General features: G+C 38.7%; 2 protein-coding genes and 1 long non-coding RNA gene across 3 annotated transcripts in view; all 3 read right to left on the bottom strand.

The window, feature by feature from the left end:
• Window positions 1–4,867: 4,867 nt before the first annotated feature.
• On the bottom strand, window positions 4,868–6,496 carry LOC128092392 (uncharacterized). The gene is made up of 3 exons (XR_008211720.1): window positions 6,331–6,496; window positions 6,008–6,271; window positions 4,868–5,204 (listed from the first exon to the last, which is right to left on the bottom strand). It is a non-coding gene; the product is annotated as an uncharacterized LOC128092392 (long non-coding RNA).
• Window positions 6,497–6,577: 81 nt separating this feature from the next.
• Window positions 6,578–8,524, bottom strand: LOC128092391 (uncharacterized). The gene is made up of 2 exons (XM_052706131.1): window positions 8,023–8,524; window positions 6,578–7,966 (listed from the first exon to the last, which is right to left on the bottom strand). The coding sequence occupies exon 2, from the start codon at window positions 7,751–7,753 to the stop codon at window positions 7,283–7,285; it is 471 nt and encodes a 156-aa protein (XP_052562091.1). The 5' UTR covers window positions 7,754–7,966; window positions 8,023–8,524; the 3' UTR covers window positions 6,578–7,282.
• LOC120432140 (uncharacterized) overlaps window positions 8,197–13,785 on the bottom strand; it is a 500,008-nt gene continuing 494,419 nt past the window's right edge. Inside the window, exons 2-4 of the mRNA XM_039597273.2 lie at window positions 8,896–9,250; window positions 8,393–8,842; window positions 8,197–8,335 (exon numbers count right to left, since the gene is read on the bottom strand). Coding sequence (XP_039453207.1) covers window positions 8,270–8,335; window positions 8,393–8,590 — 264 coding nt within the window. The 5' untranslated portion in view covers window positions 8,591–8,842; window positions 8,896–9,250 and the 3' untranslated portion in view covers window positions 8,197–8,269. The remainder of the gene's footprint in view (window positions 8,336–8,392; window positions 8,843–8,895; window positions 9,251–13,785) is intronic.

Below are 13,785 nucleotides of genomic sequence, written 5' to 3'. Positions count from 1 at the left end.
GCCCCTCCGTCACGAGATATCAAAAAACGGACCTCGGATTCGTGATCAGGGACAAAAGTTACCCCTTAGGACAAAGTTTCACGCAAATCGAAGAGGGGTCGGGGCAACTTTTCCCGATTTCGTGTGAGTTGGTAGAGAATTACCCATAAATGATAATTTGGATTAAAATATTAAAAAAAAAAGTGTTTTATGTAGAACACTTAGGGCACCAAAATCAACTGTATTAAATTCTATAATTATATATTTTCATCGTTAAAACTCCTTTAAAAAAAAATTATAGTAGTAGAAATAGTACCGTATGAAATAAAACAAAATTCTGGTGTCTTCAACAAAGCTACTTGAATGAAATTCCCAAAGACTTTTTAGTCGAAAAAACACTAGAAATGTTCTAGAAATATTTGAATTTCTGAAACACTCTAATCGTGAACTAACCTGATTTTCAATCTGACCAAAAGTGGACCATCTCTGTTTGTTGCAACTCTCTCGAGGACTCCAACTCTCCAAAACTGCAATATATTTTTCGCAAAACACGAATTTTTGATAAATTTTGCGATTGTGGCGCAGAGGTTATTCCAGCAAAATGTTAGCAAATTGAGATAAGATGCAGAAAAAAAAAAATTTTATCCAAGGGTTAAAAACTATCCATAATTTCATAATCTTCATAATTTTTCATCAAAATATGACATTAAATTGCTCTTAGGTCGATGCAAATATTTTTAAAGTTTTTTTCCAACCCAGAATTTTAAACTTTCATTAGCTTTTAAAAAATGAAAGTTTTGACAAAAAAAAAATTTGGGAAAAAAAACTGTTTCCGGTGTTGTACATTCACAAAATTTTAAAATATTTTAAACGAACTAAAATATGTTACAAATTATTAAAAACGTAGGGGAATGCATTACCAAATGTTTTCATCAAATTGCACTCAAATTTTTTTAAATATATTTTTTTCCCTTTGATTCGGACCAATTTTGAGCAAGAGGGGGGGCAAATCTTCGAGAAATATTTGCAACAGCCTTATTAATAACATTTCATCTTAAAATTATCTATGATTGCCTTAACAATTTGAAGAATCATAATTTTCTCTAACTATGATACTGCATTGAAATCCATCGCCAAATCAGTAAAGCCAAATATTGCTATCGAATTTTATGAAGTTCTTTGCAAATATAAACCATGAAATTAAAGCTAGATCAGACAACATTTGACAAGTACAGAAAAAAAAGGATGCTGCAAAATTCTGCTATAATTATCGATCCTATGAAATCAAACTACTTGAATATTAAATAAACTTCATTTCTACAGGACCTTCTCATTTTAATCCATCTGCATGAAAAACCCATAGCAGATCTATCAATCGATCTAAATGATGATATTCAAATGCCACTGGATAAATACTTAAAATAAGAAAAAAATATGAAATTAGCTATAAACGCATTTTTTTTTTGAAATATGGTATTAAATATTACTGAATTAGTTAGATATTAATTTTCAATGAATACAGTACACAGAATTTAATAATAAATTTGAATTGCTCAATATAAAAAAGCAGTGTTTTGGGCTTTTAAAATAATTTCAATTAGAAAATTTAATCTTTATTAAACAATTATTGAAAGTTTAAATCAATTTATCGAAATTTGGGAAAATTTGAAGGGGGCAAACATTGATTGTTGGTCAAACGTGCCGTGAACTTGAGGTACGGTTCTATTTGTATTATTTCTTTTTAGTATTGGTTGATTTGAAAAATACGTTGGACTTAATAAAGATATTTCCTTGGATTCTTATAAAAGCATTTGTGATGCTTTTTGCTTTATTTTTTATTAGTTTTAGCATTAACAAATAAATTCAGTTAATTTAAGAGGCAGTATTTGTAAATATTGCTCGGTTTGTTCTAGAGGTCGTATCGAGGTGCTCCAATTTTGATGAAACTTTCAGCGTTTGTTTGTCTATATATGAGATGAACTCATGCCAAATATAAGTCCTCTAAGACAAAGGGAAGTGGGGTAAAACGGGTATTGAAGTATGAGGTCCAAAAACATTAAAAATCCTAATATTGCTAGAATTTCCGTAAAACTTCATCAATTCCAACTCTCTCAGATGCATTCGACGGGTCTTTTGAAGCCCTTCAAAATGTGCTGCGCTCTAACTTCAAGTAAAATTTGTTATGGTCAAATAAGATCATTTCTACAAATTTGAAGCTGATCGACAATGATGTTTTTTAACGTCGCAAAGAATGATTGTTTTACATGTTAAAGAAAAATCGAAAAGAAGAGTTTTGAATGATTTAGGACAAGTTCATACATTATTCCCAAACTTACTTTTGCTAATTTTTCCAAGTCACATTATCTGCTTCAAACTTGGCCTGCCAAAACTTTGACGACCACATGTTGTTTCTCTAACCATAGCGAAAGAATACCCCCAGTCCATCCGCCAGAGCAACGGAAAAATTTTTCATATCCGTACCAGCAGTGTTGGACTTTCCCCCTGGGGGCAGATTACCCCCCGAGCTGGAAGCAGCGACCACAATTACCGTCCCAAGACTTATCACCAGTCGGTTCTAATGAAAATAAATTCTTTAGAGGAGTCAGAACAAACAATGACACCCCACGTTTAGGAGCTGAGAAAATTGTGACCATTTGTGTGCGAGGAAAAGAGGAAAAGAGGAAAAGTTTGAGGTTTTGTGTACTTTCGCCCTGAAAATAACCGGTAATCCATTATGCCGATGAAATATGGCTCGAATTACGATTTGGGCCATGTTTGGCACTTAAAAGTTTTGTCGTTTTACCTCCTCGGCAAGTCACAGTTAATGGTCGTTAACGGAGAAAGTATGATAAATATGTCTTTTGGATTGTTTTGAACATTTTGTGAGGTGCTTTCAACTCAATTCCATAGAAAAAAAACAGCATCAACTTCCAGTCTGGTGACCAATTTAGTCAATTTCACTTGTCAAAATGATTAGGCAAAAGCAAGTTCAAAACATTGTCCTTCAATCGATCCAATCAGCCTAAGACAGCATTGATGGCTATAACCGGACCAGATTCCTGTCAAAATCCATCACATTTTTGCGCAATTAACTACAGCAGCGCTCTGCTTCTGTTTCCGGAATTATCATAGTGGTGTCGGCGGTGACGTGATAAGTCGCTTGAAGTACTCGGAGTTGGTTGAGAAGGACTGTTAAAATGGGTAAATTAAAAAAAATCTTGCTGGAATGTCGGATAAAAAAGGAATTTCTTTTATAGTTCTATTAGTAAATTTATAATTACATTAAAGACATTTGAGTAAATAAAAAATATTTGTCAATTGCTGGTTTTTGCGAATACTAAATAAATTTACATTTTTTTAAACAGTATACTTTAATCTATATTATTTACGCAATACAGAATTAAATAAGCAAAATTAAGCTGTCCTCTAACAAGCTACCAAAAAATTAAAAATATAGTACATAAAGTTGAAATTCAAAATAAGATTTGGCATGATATTTGCAGCTTTTGAACATAAAAAATAAACTCATTTTACAATTTTATTTTTTAATTTTTGAAATTTTGATTAAAAATCATCACAAAATGCTTAAGCCGCGATTTCAATATGATGAATATCAAATTGAAACTTTTCCTCCGATAAGTGGCATAACTTTCAGCATCAAATAAGCTGTCATTTTTCCTAAATTTAATTAAACCGTTGGGTATTTCTCTACGGTTCTGCAAATTAACTTTTCTTGGCATTTCTTTTATTTGAATGAAACTTTGCATAGACATTGCCTACACCAAAAGAAGACATTATGTATAATTCGTTTTTGCATACTAGGCTTTATACAATTTTACAAAAAAAGGCATGTGAATATTGAAAAAAATCTGTTCCAAAGTTGCTGAGACTTAGCCTCTCTTAACTTAAATTTTGTAAAGAATGATTTTTTCTCAGTGTCATCTATTTGGCCCCATTTTGAGAAAATTTCTGCTTTTTTAATTAAAAAACTATTTCTAATTTTAGAATCAAGAATAAGCGTTTGAAAGGGCTAAAACACGTATTTTTGATATTTACAAATGTTGGGCTGGATTTAAGATTTCGAAATGCGAACATTTTTCTAAAATTTCGCATAAATTTGGTTTTGCAGCAAAAAAGGACTTGAATTTTTTTTTTTTGAGCATCATGTTACATTTTTTTTATAAACCACATTATTCCAATCATTCTTAACTTTTGTACCAGATTATACACCATCCTAAACTCTAGCGCAAAAGATGCAGCCACGATTATCCGAAGTTCGATTATCCGAAGGTTTGTATAGGACTTCGGATAATCGAATCACGAACATAAAAATTTTGTTTTCTTGTTTTTCATTTTTTTGTTTTTAACATAAAATATGAGTTGTACGACCCAATTTTAGTCAAATTTGAGTTGTTGATACATTTTTCAATATTGAGCAATTCCAGCTCAAATCAGGATTTTTTCTGGTACTTTTGTACCCGACCCTCTCCGATTTCAATGAAACTTTGTAGACATGTTATCCTACACTGAAGATAAGAATTACACCAAAAAGTGTAGAATCCAACCATTTTCGCACAAGACCACGCCTGAACCATCGCGCCGAGTAAACAGCCCGGAACACATTGGCTGGATTCTGGGCAGAAACGCATCCAATGTGTAAATTTTGATTCGGCAGTAGCCCCCTGGTGGCAAAAATGGAAAGCTCTTGGATAGCGGGAATATTGTGCTGCCACCTGTTGTTGAATAGACACAAATTATTTTCTTTAGTTTTCATCTAAAAAAAGATTAAATTTCAAAACGTTTATTTAGAAAAAAAAACATTAGTGCTACAAATTTTTACAAATCACGAGACGCACGCGTCCAATACGCTTTCGAAGTTCAGCGTCGCCGGATGGTTTGATGAAGGCGCAGTGCAAATTCTTGTGGGGACGGCCATTTAACGCGGAAGGAATCTACTGTGCTGGCAGCACATCCGCAGCCCACGGCAGCATGGCTCCGGTTGTCATAGTCGGTACTGTTGGGTCCAGAAAGTCGAACACCTGGTTTGGTTCCGGACAACTAAGTAATTAACTTCCCGAAGGTTGGCCCCGAGGAGTGCGATTTCGGGGCAGTCGATCATGGCCAGGTACCAGGTACCAGCAGCGACTGCTTGTTGTGGTCGCGTCGGAACGGACGGTTCTAAGGACTGCGGGTTGATATCTCCCAGAAGACGCGGAGTTGTGGTCCTAAGTGGAACATTCAAGTGTTATCTCATTGTTTTTTGGTATATTTTTGCAGATCAACTTAGGGGGAGAGGGGGTAATATGCACCCCCGGGGCAAAATGCACCCCCAACTTTTCTCGGTATTTAGAAGAATTTTCCGGGGAAAAAATCATAGAAATTGGAAGCTTAACATTGCTAAACCATGCTGGAAAAATTTGAGGATCGCAGTATAGAAACAGCTCAAGTTATTTGCAAAACTTTAAAATGTTGTGTTTTCATCTAATTTTCATGGAACTTTCATTATGATTTTTGGACAATATAAAAAGCATTTATTGATATTGTAAGTGTTGAGGTATATAGTTTTAGCCATAATCTTCATTATTCTGTAGATAGATGAGTCCAAAAACATCAAAAAATGCATTTTTAATTAAATTTTCTACAAAAAGCGTGGTCGGGGCAAAATGCACCGCTGTGAAGCTCCTTTGTAAAAACAGCGGTGTCATCTAGCGGTGACTAGTGAAAACTGCTTTTACCCGGTGCATTTTGCCCCATGTTGTGGTGCATTTTGCCCCTTTGTTGTAGTGCATTTTGCCCCAATGTTGCGGTGCATATTGCCCCGCATGGTTGTTTGAAATGAATCAAAAATGTTTTTAGAAATTTGATATTTTCGAACAATTTTGTGGTTTCTTAAGACTTTTTTCACATGGATGACGAAGAATAATAGTTGTTTTAGAACATCGAACAAAATTCTTCCAAAGTTATGCTGTAATGGTTGAGAAATCACAGTTTTCCCTTAGGGGGTGCATATTACCCCCTCTCCCCCTACCATCAACGTGTACATCATCAGGTTGAAATACGCCATCAGCCTGGTCCTGCCGTGAACGCTGACCGGAGCAAGCTCAGCTAAAGGGGCATGTTCGTGTACAGGTTGAGTTGAGCTGGCATGCTCGGTGGTTGATCTGGATATCCTAAGATGGAACGAGAGCGCCACAAGCAAGTACCTTGCGAGTTCCGTACGTGAGCTCTAGCATTTCTGTCTTAGTTCTGGCCTAGCCAACGGCACTTAAAAACTGCTTGTAGTGTCCCCAGTCTGAAAGTAACAGAAAATATTGACAAACTTCCATAACAACTAAACCAACTCAAACCTACCTTGCTCCGAATTGTCCCGCCTCGGATTAGTTCTCCGAAGCTACCGGGTCTTCCTTGTCGTTGGCGTCGTCTGTCGTTTTGATCGCGTCGGTCTACTCGTCATCGCAGATTGAATGAAACACTTCCCGCACTTTAGGACACACAACGCCAGCCGCGTCCGCGTCTATGTCGTTGTCGACGCGGATTTGGCACTGCTTGTCAACGATTAGTGAGTGCAGCGTGTCGAGGACTTCCGTCGGCCAGGTGTTGCCTTCTTTGGGGCGACGTTTGTGAGGCGGTAGCGGTTTATCTGGATGGGGACGCGGCCGCAGTTGACGTTCTTGCGCAGATCAGCAATATCCACCTCTTCGATGTTGCCGTAGTCGATGAACTGGCGACAGCCGCGGCGACAGCTGATGGCTTTGCGGACGGTAGAACTTGTTGTCCTGGTGGAACTTGGCCATGCACGGTTCGTTGTCCGAGTAGAACTTGTCAATGGCGCTGCTGTCGGCGAACTTGGCGTTGATTACCTTACGCAGGGCGTTCAACACCGGTTCCTGCTCCAGGTAGATGAGGCCGTTGCTGTCCACGTAGCCGGGTTTGCCTACAAAGATGGTCGTCTTCCTGCTGCTGTGGATCAGGTTTTTCCTCCTTCATGTCCACGTCCAGCTCTTCGAGGAACTTGTCAAAGGATTGATGGTAACGCTGGAGTTCTTCTTCGATGGAGGACGTCTCCGCCAGGGGCTTGAACTTCTTGAGGTGGAAGTAGCCGTACTGACGTACCGGCTTGGTTGTTGATGTTGGTGTACAGGTACATCTGCGGGGACAACGCCTTGACATTTTACTCGGTCATGCCCTACATGATGACGGGGAGGGGGCCGTGAACGCTGGGTCCGTGCAGCGAGATGGAGAAGCGCTTGAACTTGCCGCACGTTACCTTGAACGCGTCAATGACCGAAGAACTCCACGTCTGTTAATTACCAATGGGACCAACGCACGCCAGGAAGCACCGGACGCTTCGAAACCATCGTCGGTAACACCAAACAGTACTCGCCCTTCTTCCAGTCCGCCTTGTCACCCGGCTCCTTGTCCTCCACCACGTTCTGGAATTCCTTCTGCATTCGCTCGATCCCCGTCGCGTGCTGCTGCAACGCCACGTCAACTCACCCGGATCGACCAACCACAGAATCGACACCGCCAGCACTGACTTGGTCCGCTGCTGGCCTTCCGAAGTCGTACTATGATTGCGCAGCGTTCGATTTCCTGCTTCCTCAACCGACTTTTGCTCGGCCGCCTCCACTTTCACAACCACAACCGCCCCCTCATCATCTTTCTCCGGAATGTCCTCCTTGATGCGCTCGACGACCACCGATACGGACCCACTCGACACGGCGAATCCCTCCTTCACCATCGACCCGTTGACGTAAATGTCGTGCCGCTTCATGACAATCTCGTAGGAGCTCTCCTCCGGCAGTCGGTCCCCGACAAACGCCTCAAACAGGTACGCTGGCCGTCCGGATAAAGTACCGCTTGGTTACCGCACGTGCATCAACGTACAAGGCCGGCCCGACGCACAGCGCCTGCGGCAAGTAGCAAATGTCCTGCCAGGGCACCACCAACCGGTGACCTGTGTCAACGGAGAAGATCTCGCAGTGCGCTGTAACGAGAGAGAATGTTAAGACGATTCAAGCGACCACACCCCATCCAACTCACCTTCCCCAACCTTGATACGACCTCGCTTCCTAGTCACTTGGTACATCATCGAGCGCGAGTCGAAGGACGGCGTTTAATCATTGCGGTTCCGAGCATGTTCACTGGGTTCATCAACTCCGAAATGTTCGGTTTTACGTTCACCTCCTGTAACCGCCAAGCTGCTGCTGCTGCTCGACTGTTAGCGGCGGGTCTAATTTTCTTGGTAGTGCTGCTGCTCGTTGTCGTGCTGCGTCGATGAGGTAACGTCCTACGGCGACCGGGACGGTTGCTTGGCGGTCGTCGGAATGCGGAAGATGGAGTGGACGCTTAGTTCCTGTGGAAGAAAGGCACATCTTTCAAAAACTATCTCAATGATCCCAAGTTGACTCACCTTTCGCTCGCGGGCGGCCGTATGCACATTCGACTCGAACTCGATCTTGTCCGCCCGCTGGAACAGCAGCTGATCGATGGCGGATCGCGCACGGTCGTTGCCAGCTTTTACCGCTCTCTGCGGGGATCGTTCCGGTAGGGTCGGTGGCAGGACCGCGCCCTCGAACTTGTTGTTGCTTGGACATAAATTTGCGGACATAAAGTTTTACAGTTGGTCTTGGTGGTTGGGCGGGGTGTGCCACGTGAGCTTTGACCGCGCCATCGACTTGTACGTCAGCTGAGGCTGTTGCGGAATGTACGCAGGCACTTGTAGCGGATTCCAGCTCGAATTCGGCTGACCGAGCCGCCCGAAGGGTGGATTGTGGACACGTTGGCGGAGGTCCAGATCCAGAGAACCTGTGCTAGTAGGAGAAGCAGCTGCACTCAAACTGGACACTGGAAAAGTGCTAACCTAAAAAATAAAATAATCAAAACAGACCCGGAAAAGTTGTGATCAAATCTTACACTCTGAATACTGAGGTTGTCCGGAAATCCGGTCCGAAAAGTAAATCTTCGTCCAGGAACCAAGTTTATTCCGCTGGCCAAATAGATCGAACTTAAAAGATAATAATCCCGGACGAACCCGAAAAGTGAACCACGCTGCGAAAAAAACTCTAACAGTTTGACAGCTCGCGACCTGCGCGCACCTGGCGGCAACTTTGTGCAGCAGTCGCAAAAAAGTTTACACATTGGATGGATTTTGGGGCAAAAACCAGACCGATGTGTAAAATCGACACATCGATTCTAAATCAACGCGGTTGACACATCCAATGTGTAGCTGTGACACATTTTGGGCGTAATTTTTATCTTCAGTGTAGGCCTATATAAGCCATTTTTGTGTATATGGAGCGAAAAGTACTCGAAAATAACATTTGAGAAGGGCGTAAGGTATTTAAATATTTTTGTATTTTACAATTTAAAAATTACTGTATCTCGAAGCCGTTGCGTCTTATCAAAAAGTGGTCAGAGACAAACTTGTAGGAAATTGGACGAGCTTTCTGAAAAAAATACACTGAAACAAAAATACACGCCACTTATATGAGATTTTTTGACTTTTAAGTCTAAAACTTAAATTTAAAGGTGATGTCACGATTTTTTTTCGTTCAAAATTTTTGAGGAAATATCCTAAGATGTTACCAAAAGACTGACGAAAAAGGCAGGATGGTATGTCTCTCCTAAAAAAATACAAAAATCATTTATTAAAACTGTTTTTTTGAAAAGTGGTCTAAACATCGAAATTTTCAAAAACCGGTAAAGGGAATCGATTCCTCAGACAATTTTACATAAAAGTCTCCTTATTGACCATTGTCCTATGTCCAATCCTTAGAAAAATACAGCGAATTTAATTTTTTTTTTTTTTTTTGAAAAAATGGATTTTTCGGTGGTTTTTGGCAATTTCTATATGACAGACTTGGTTTTTCAGTCTCGTAAATATTTTTACCGGAAAGCTCGTCCAATTTCCCATAAGTTTGCTTTTGACAGCATTTCAATTGAGTGTACGGGCTTACAGATTTAAGCTTAATTACATTGCTAATAACTGAAAATAGAATATTTTTTTCAGTGTGGTAGAATCCTGGATAGTAAATTAGCTTACGTAAATATCAAAAAAAGCCAAATCAAAAAGCTGTCACCGGCAAAATTATGGGAAATTGGACGAGCTTTCTGGTAAAAATATATTTGAGACTGAAAGACCAAGTCTGTCATATAGAAATTGCAAAAAACCACAAAAAACCATTTTTTTCAACATTTTTATTTTTAAAACCGCTGTATCTTTGCAAGGATTGGACATAGGACAATGGTCAATATGGAGACTTTAATGTAAAATTGTCTGAGAAATCGATTCCCTTTACCGGTTTTTTGAAAATTTCGACGTTTAGACCACTTTTCAAAAAAAAACAGTTTTAATAAATGATTTTTGTATTTTTTTAGGAGAGACAACCCATCCTGCATTTTTCGTCAGTCTTTTGGAAACATCTTAGGCTTTTTCCTCAAAAATTTTGAACGAAAAAAAATCGTGACATCACCTTTAAATTTAAGTTTTAGACTTAAAAGTAAAAAAATGTCATAGATGTGGCGTGTATTTTTGTTTCAGTGTATTTTTTTCAGAAAGCTCGTCCAATTTCCTACAAGTTTGTGTTTGACCACTTTTTGATACGACGCAACGGCTTGAAGATACAGTAATTTTTAAATTGCAAAATACAAAAATATTTAAATACCTTACGCCCTTCTCAAATGTTATTTTCGAGTACTATTGGCTCCATATACACAAAAATGGCTTATATAGGTTTAGGATAACATGTCTACAAAGATTCATTGAAATCGGAGAGGGTCGGGTACAAAAGTACCAGAAAAATTCCTGATTTGAGCTGGAATTGCTCTATTGCATCACCACCATTTTGGCCTCCATCTTGAATTTAAAAATTCTTAATCATTTTATCGTAGTTTAGGAGTCATACCTAAGCTCTACAATCAAAAATTAGACAACGGAAAAAAATTCTTTGTTCGATTATCCGAAGTGAAATTTTTCCGAGGCCTTCGGATAATCGAGTCTAGCCTGTATTTATTTTTTGTCATTGAACTTCCACAGATTTTTTTTTTTGCAATTTTTCCAAATTCAGATAAAATATTTTTTTTAAGTTTTGACAAATAGAATCACGCGGAAATTTTAATTTTTCGACGTTAAAACAAACTTTAGTCCATAAATGATAGTCTTTTTAAAACTAATTGAACAAAAACTAAACAAAAGGGGCAGATGGTTATGTTACACATGACCAAAATGACTAAGAGACTCTTGAAATAAAATGTTTCTAATAAATTTTATATAAACTTATCATTTCACAAAAAACAAAGAACTATTTTCAAGTTATTTTATGAAAGTTTGAAACTAATTCTGAATTAAACATAATTTCAAAGAGTTTAAAATCATTTTTGACACTGAAGGCACGATTACCACACTTTACAGTCATCAAATCCCAATCTTAAAGCTCCGCTCGAGACTTTACCATGCGTCTACAAAGCAAAGGGTTGGGGGAGTGCCAAGATGGAAAACAAAAAAAAGAGAGCAACTTGGTCAACTAGCATAAATCATGAATATTCAACGATTTCTTGCTTCAAACGACGTTCCGTCAGCAAAAATTTTAGTGCAGCAACGAAATTTACTTTCCTGATGAAGGACGACGACGACGACGGCAACGCAAGTTTGTCGAAAAGTTTTCGACCAACCCGGGAAAAAAAACCCTTTTTTCGGGGTGACAACTTGGTTGGTTAGTAAGACGCAGAAAAAAAAAGAAAAGTTAAAGTTCCCCCTCGAAATCAAAACCTCATCACCTGACCGGCATAAATATGCGCACGTGTCACCTCTGGGCGGCTGGCGTTTTCTGCTTTATTTCAGTTGGTCACCCAGTTTTCTTCGCAGGTGGGAACACCACCCCGATAAAAAAGTTTCGGAAACGAAGGGAAAAATGGTGGCGGCCCCAACGTTCACAAATCAACTGCAGTTTGCGATAAAATATGAAAAATAAGCAAAGTTTGGCGCGGTGGCTCGGACGGTCGTTTTTGGAACTTTGAAAGATGCCATTTCAAAGTGGATGTCGGTGCCGGGGGGGTTGTGGGTTGTTGGTGGAGGATTTTCCCGCCCAAGGGACTTCTGCTGGTCATTGAAGAATGGGATTTGGTGGAAGCTCGCTGGAGTTCGATCAACTGCATTTCACCAACTTTTTCCAACTCCCCCACCAAACGAAGAAATCTTCCATTCTTCTTCGAAATTCTTCACTGAGCTTCAAACTGCGATTTGAGTTCCGTGAAACCAAAATAACGGTCGCCGCCGGCCGGCCAGCGAACATTCCCTCGAAAGTTGGCCAAAAATTATTACTGCCAAACACGTGGCGCGAAAATCTGAGCAAAATATTCCTCCCAGGGGGGGAAGGGGGAGGCTTCGTCGACCCGTAGAAGTTTTCCCTCAGCTCAATGATGGGAGTTGAAAAGTTTGCGACCAGTTTGCCGGGGCCTGGGCTGTAAAACTTATTTATGGGCTGCTGCTGGTGGGCATTCTATGGCTGAATTTCATGGTATTTGATGATGTATTTGTTGAGGGCTTTGTTACTGGCATTGAAATCGTTGAAAAATAAAATATTGATTTTCTGCAAATTCCTCTACATGAGTAAGTAGGTCACGGTGAACCAAGAAATTGCACGAAAAAAAATCTAATTTCCTCGAAACATAAATTAAAATCCACGTCTGAGCAGAACTCACACGATAAGTACAACTCAGTGTGGTTGATTTCCCAGTGGAGCAGTCCTAGTCTGCAGAAAATGCCCTTCGGAGTTGGCCAAAGAGGAAATAGTGCCCCGACTTGCCGGAGAGCAATACGATGAGAAGTGCATAAGAGTGTGGGAATGGCAAGTCGGTTGGCTTCGTCATGGAACGCTAATAGCGCGGTTTTTGTGCACATAATTTCTATCAACATCATCATCGTTGTTGTAGCTCCGAGCAACCGCAAGTTCTGCCCTGGATGCATTTCATGGCACTGTGGTAGAGAGATGATTTTCAGCATAAAAAAAAACTTCATTTCAATAATCAACAAATCAACAAATCAACAAATCAACAAATCAACAAATCAACAAATCAACAAATCAACAAATCAACAAATCAACAAATCAACAAATCAACAAATCAACAAATCAACAAATCAACAAATCAACAAATCAACAAATCAACAAATCAACAAATCAACAAATCAACAAATCAACAAATCAACAAATCGACAAATCAACAAATCAACAAATCAACAAATACACAAATCAACAAATCAACAAATCAACAAATCAACATAACAACAATGATTATTTTTGTTTTTTGTTTTTTGTTTTTTGTTTTTTGTTTTTTGTTTTTTGTTTTTTGTTTTTTGTTTTTTGTTTTTTGTTTTTTGTTTTTTGTTTTTTGTTTTTTGTTTTTTGTTTTTTGTTTTTTGTTTTTTGTTTTTTGTTTTTTGTTTTTTGTTTTTTGTTTTCTGTTTTTTGTTTTTTGTTTTTTGTTTTTTGTTTTTTGTTTTTTGTTTTTTGTTTTTTGTTTTTTGTTTTTTGTTTTTTGTTTTTTGTTTTTTGTTTTTTGTTTTTTGTTTTTTGTTTTTTGTTTTTTGTTTTTTGTTTTTTGTTTTTTGTTTTTTGTTTTTTGTTTTTTGTTTTTTTGTTTTTTGTTTTTTGTTTTTTGTTTTTTGTTTTTTGTTTTTTGTTTTTTGTTTTTTGTTTTTTGTTTTTTGTTTTTTGTTTTTTGTTTTTTGTTTTTGCCTTCCTCACCTTACTGAGGAAAGGCTATAAAATCACTCGAAAAATGAACTTCTTAATTCGACCTCGTAGA

Source organism: Culex pipiens, chromosome 1 (assembly GCF_016801865.2).
Source record: "Culex pipiens pallens isolate TS chromosome 1, TS_CPP_V2, whole genome shotgun sequence".
Taxonomy (NCBI): Eukaryota; Metazoa; Arthropoda; class Insecta; order Diptera; family Culicidae; genus Culex; species Culex pipiens.
Note: the sequence above shows the minus strand (reverse complement) of the source record. Positions and strands in the feature narration are given on the sequence as shown.

Bases quoted from the DNA above. Each gene is read 5' to 3' on its own strand.
- LOC128092391 (XM_052706131.1), bottom strand. From the start codon at position 7,753: ATGAAGCGGCACGACATTTACGTCAACGGGTCGATGGTGAAGGAGGGA.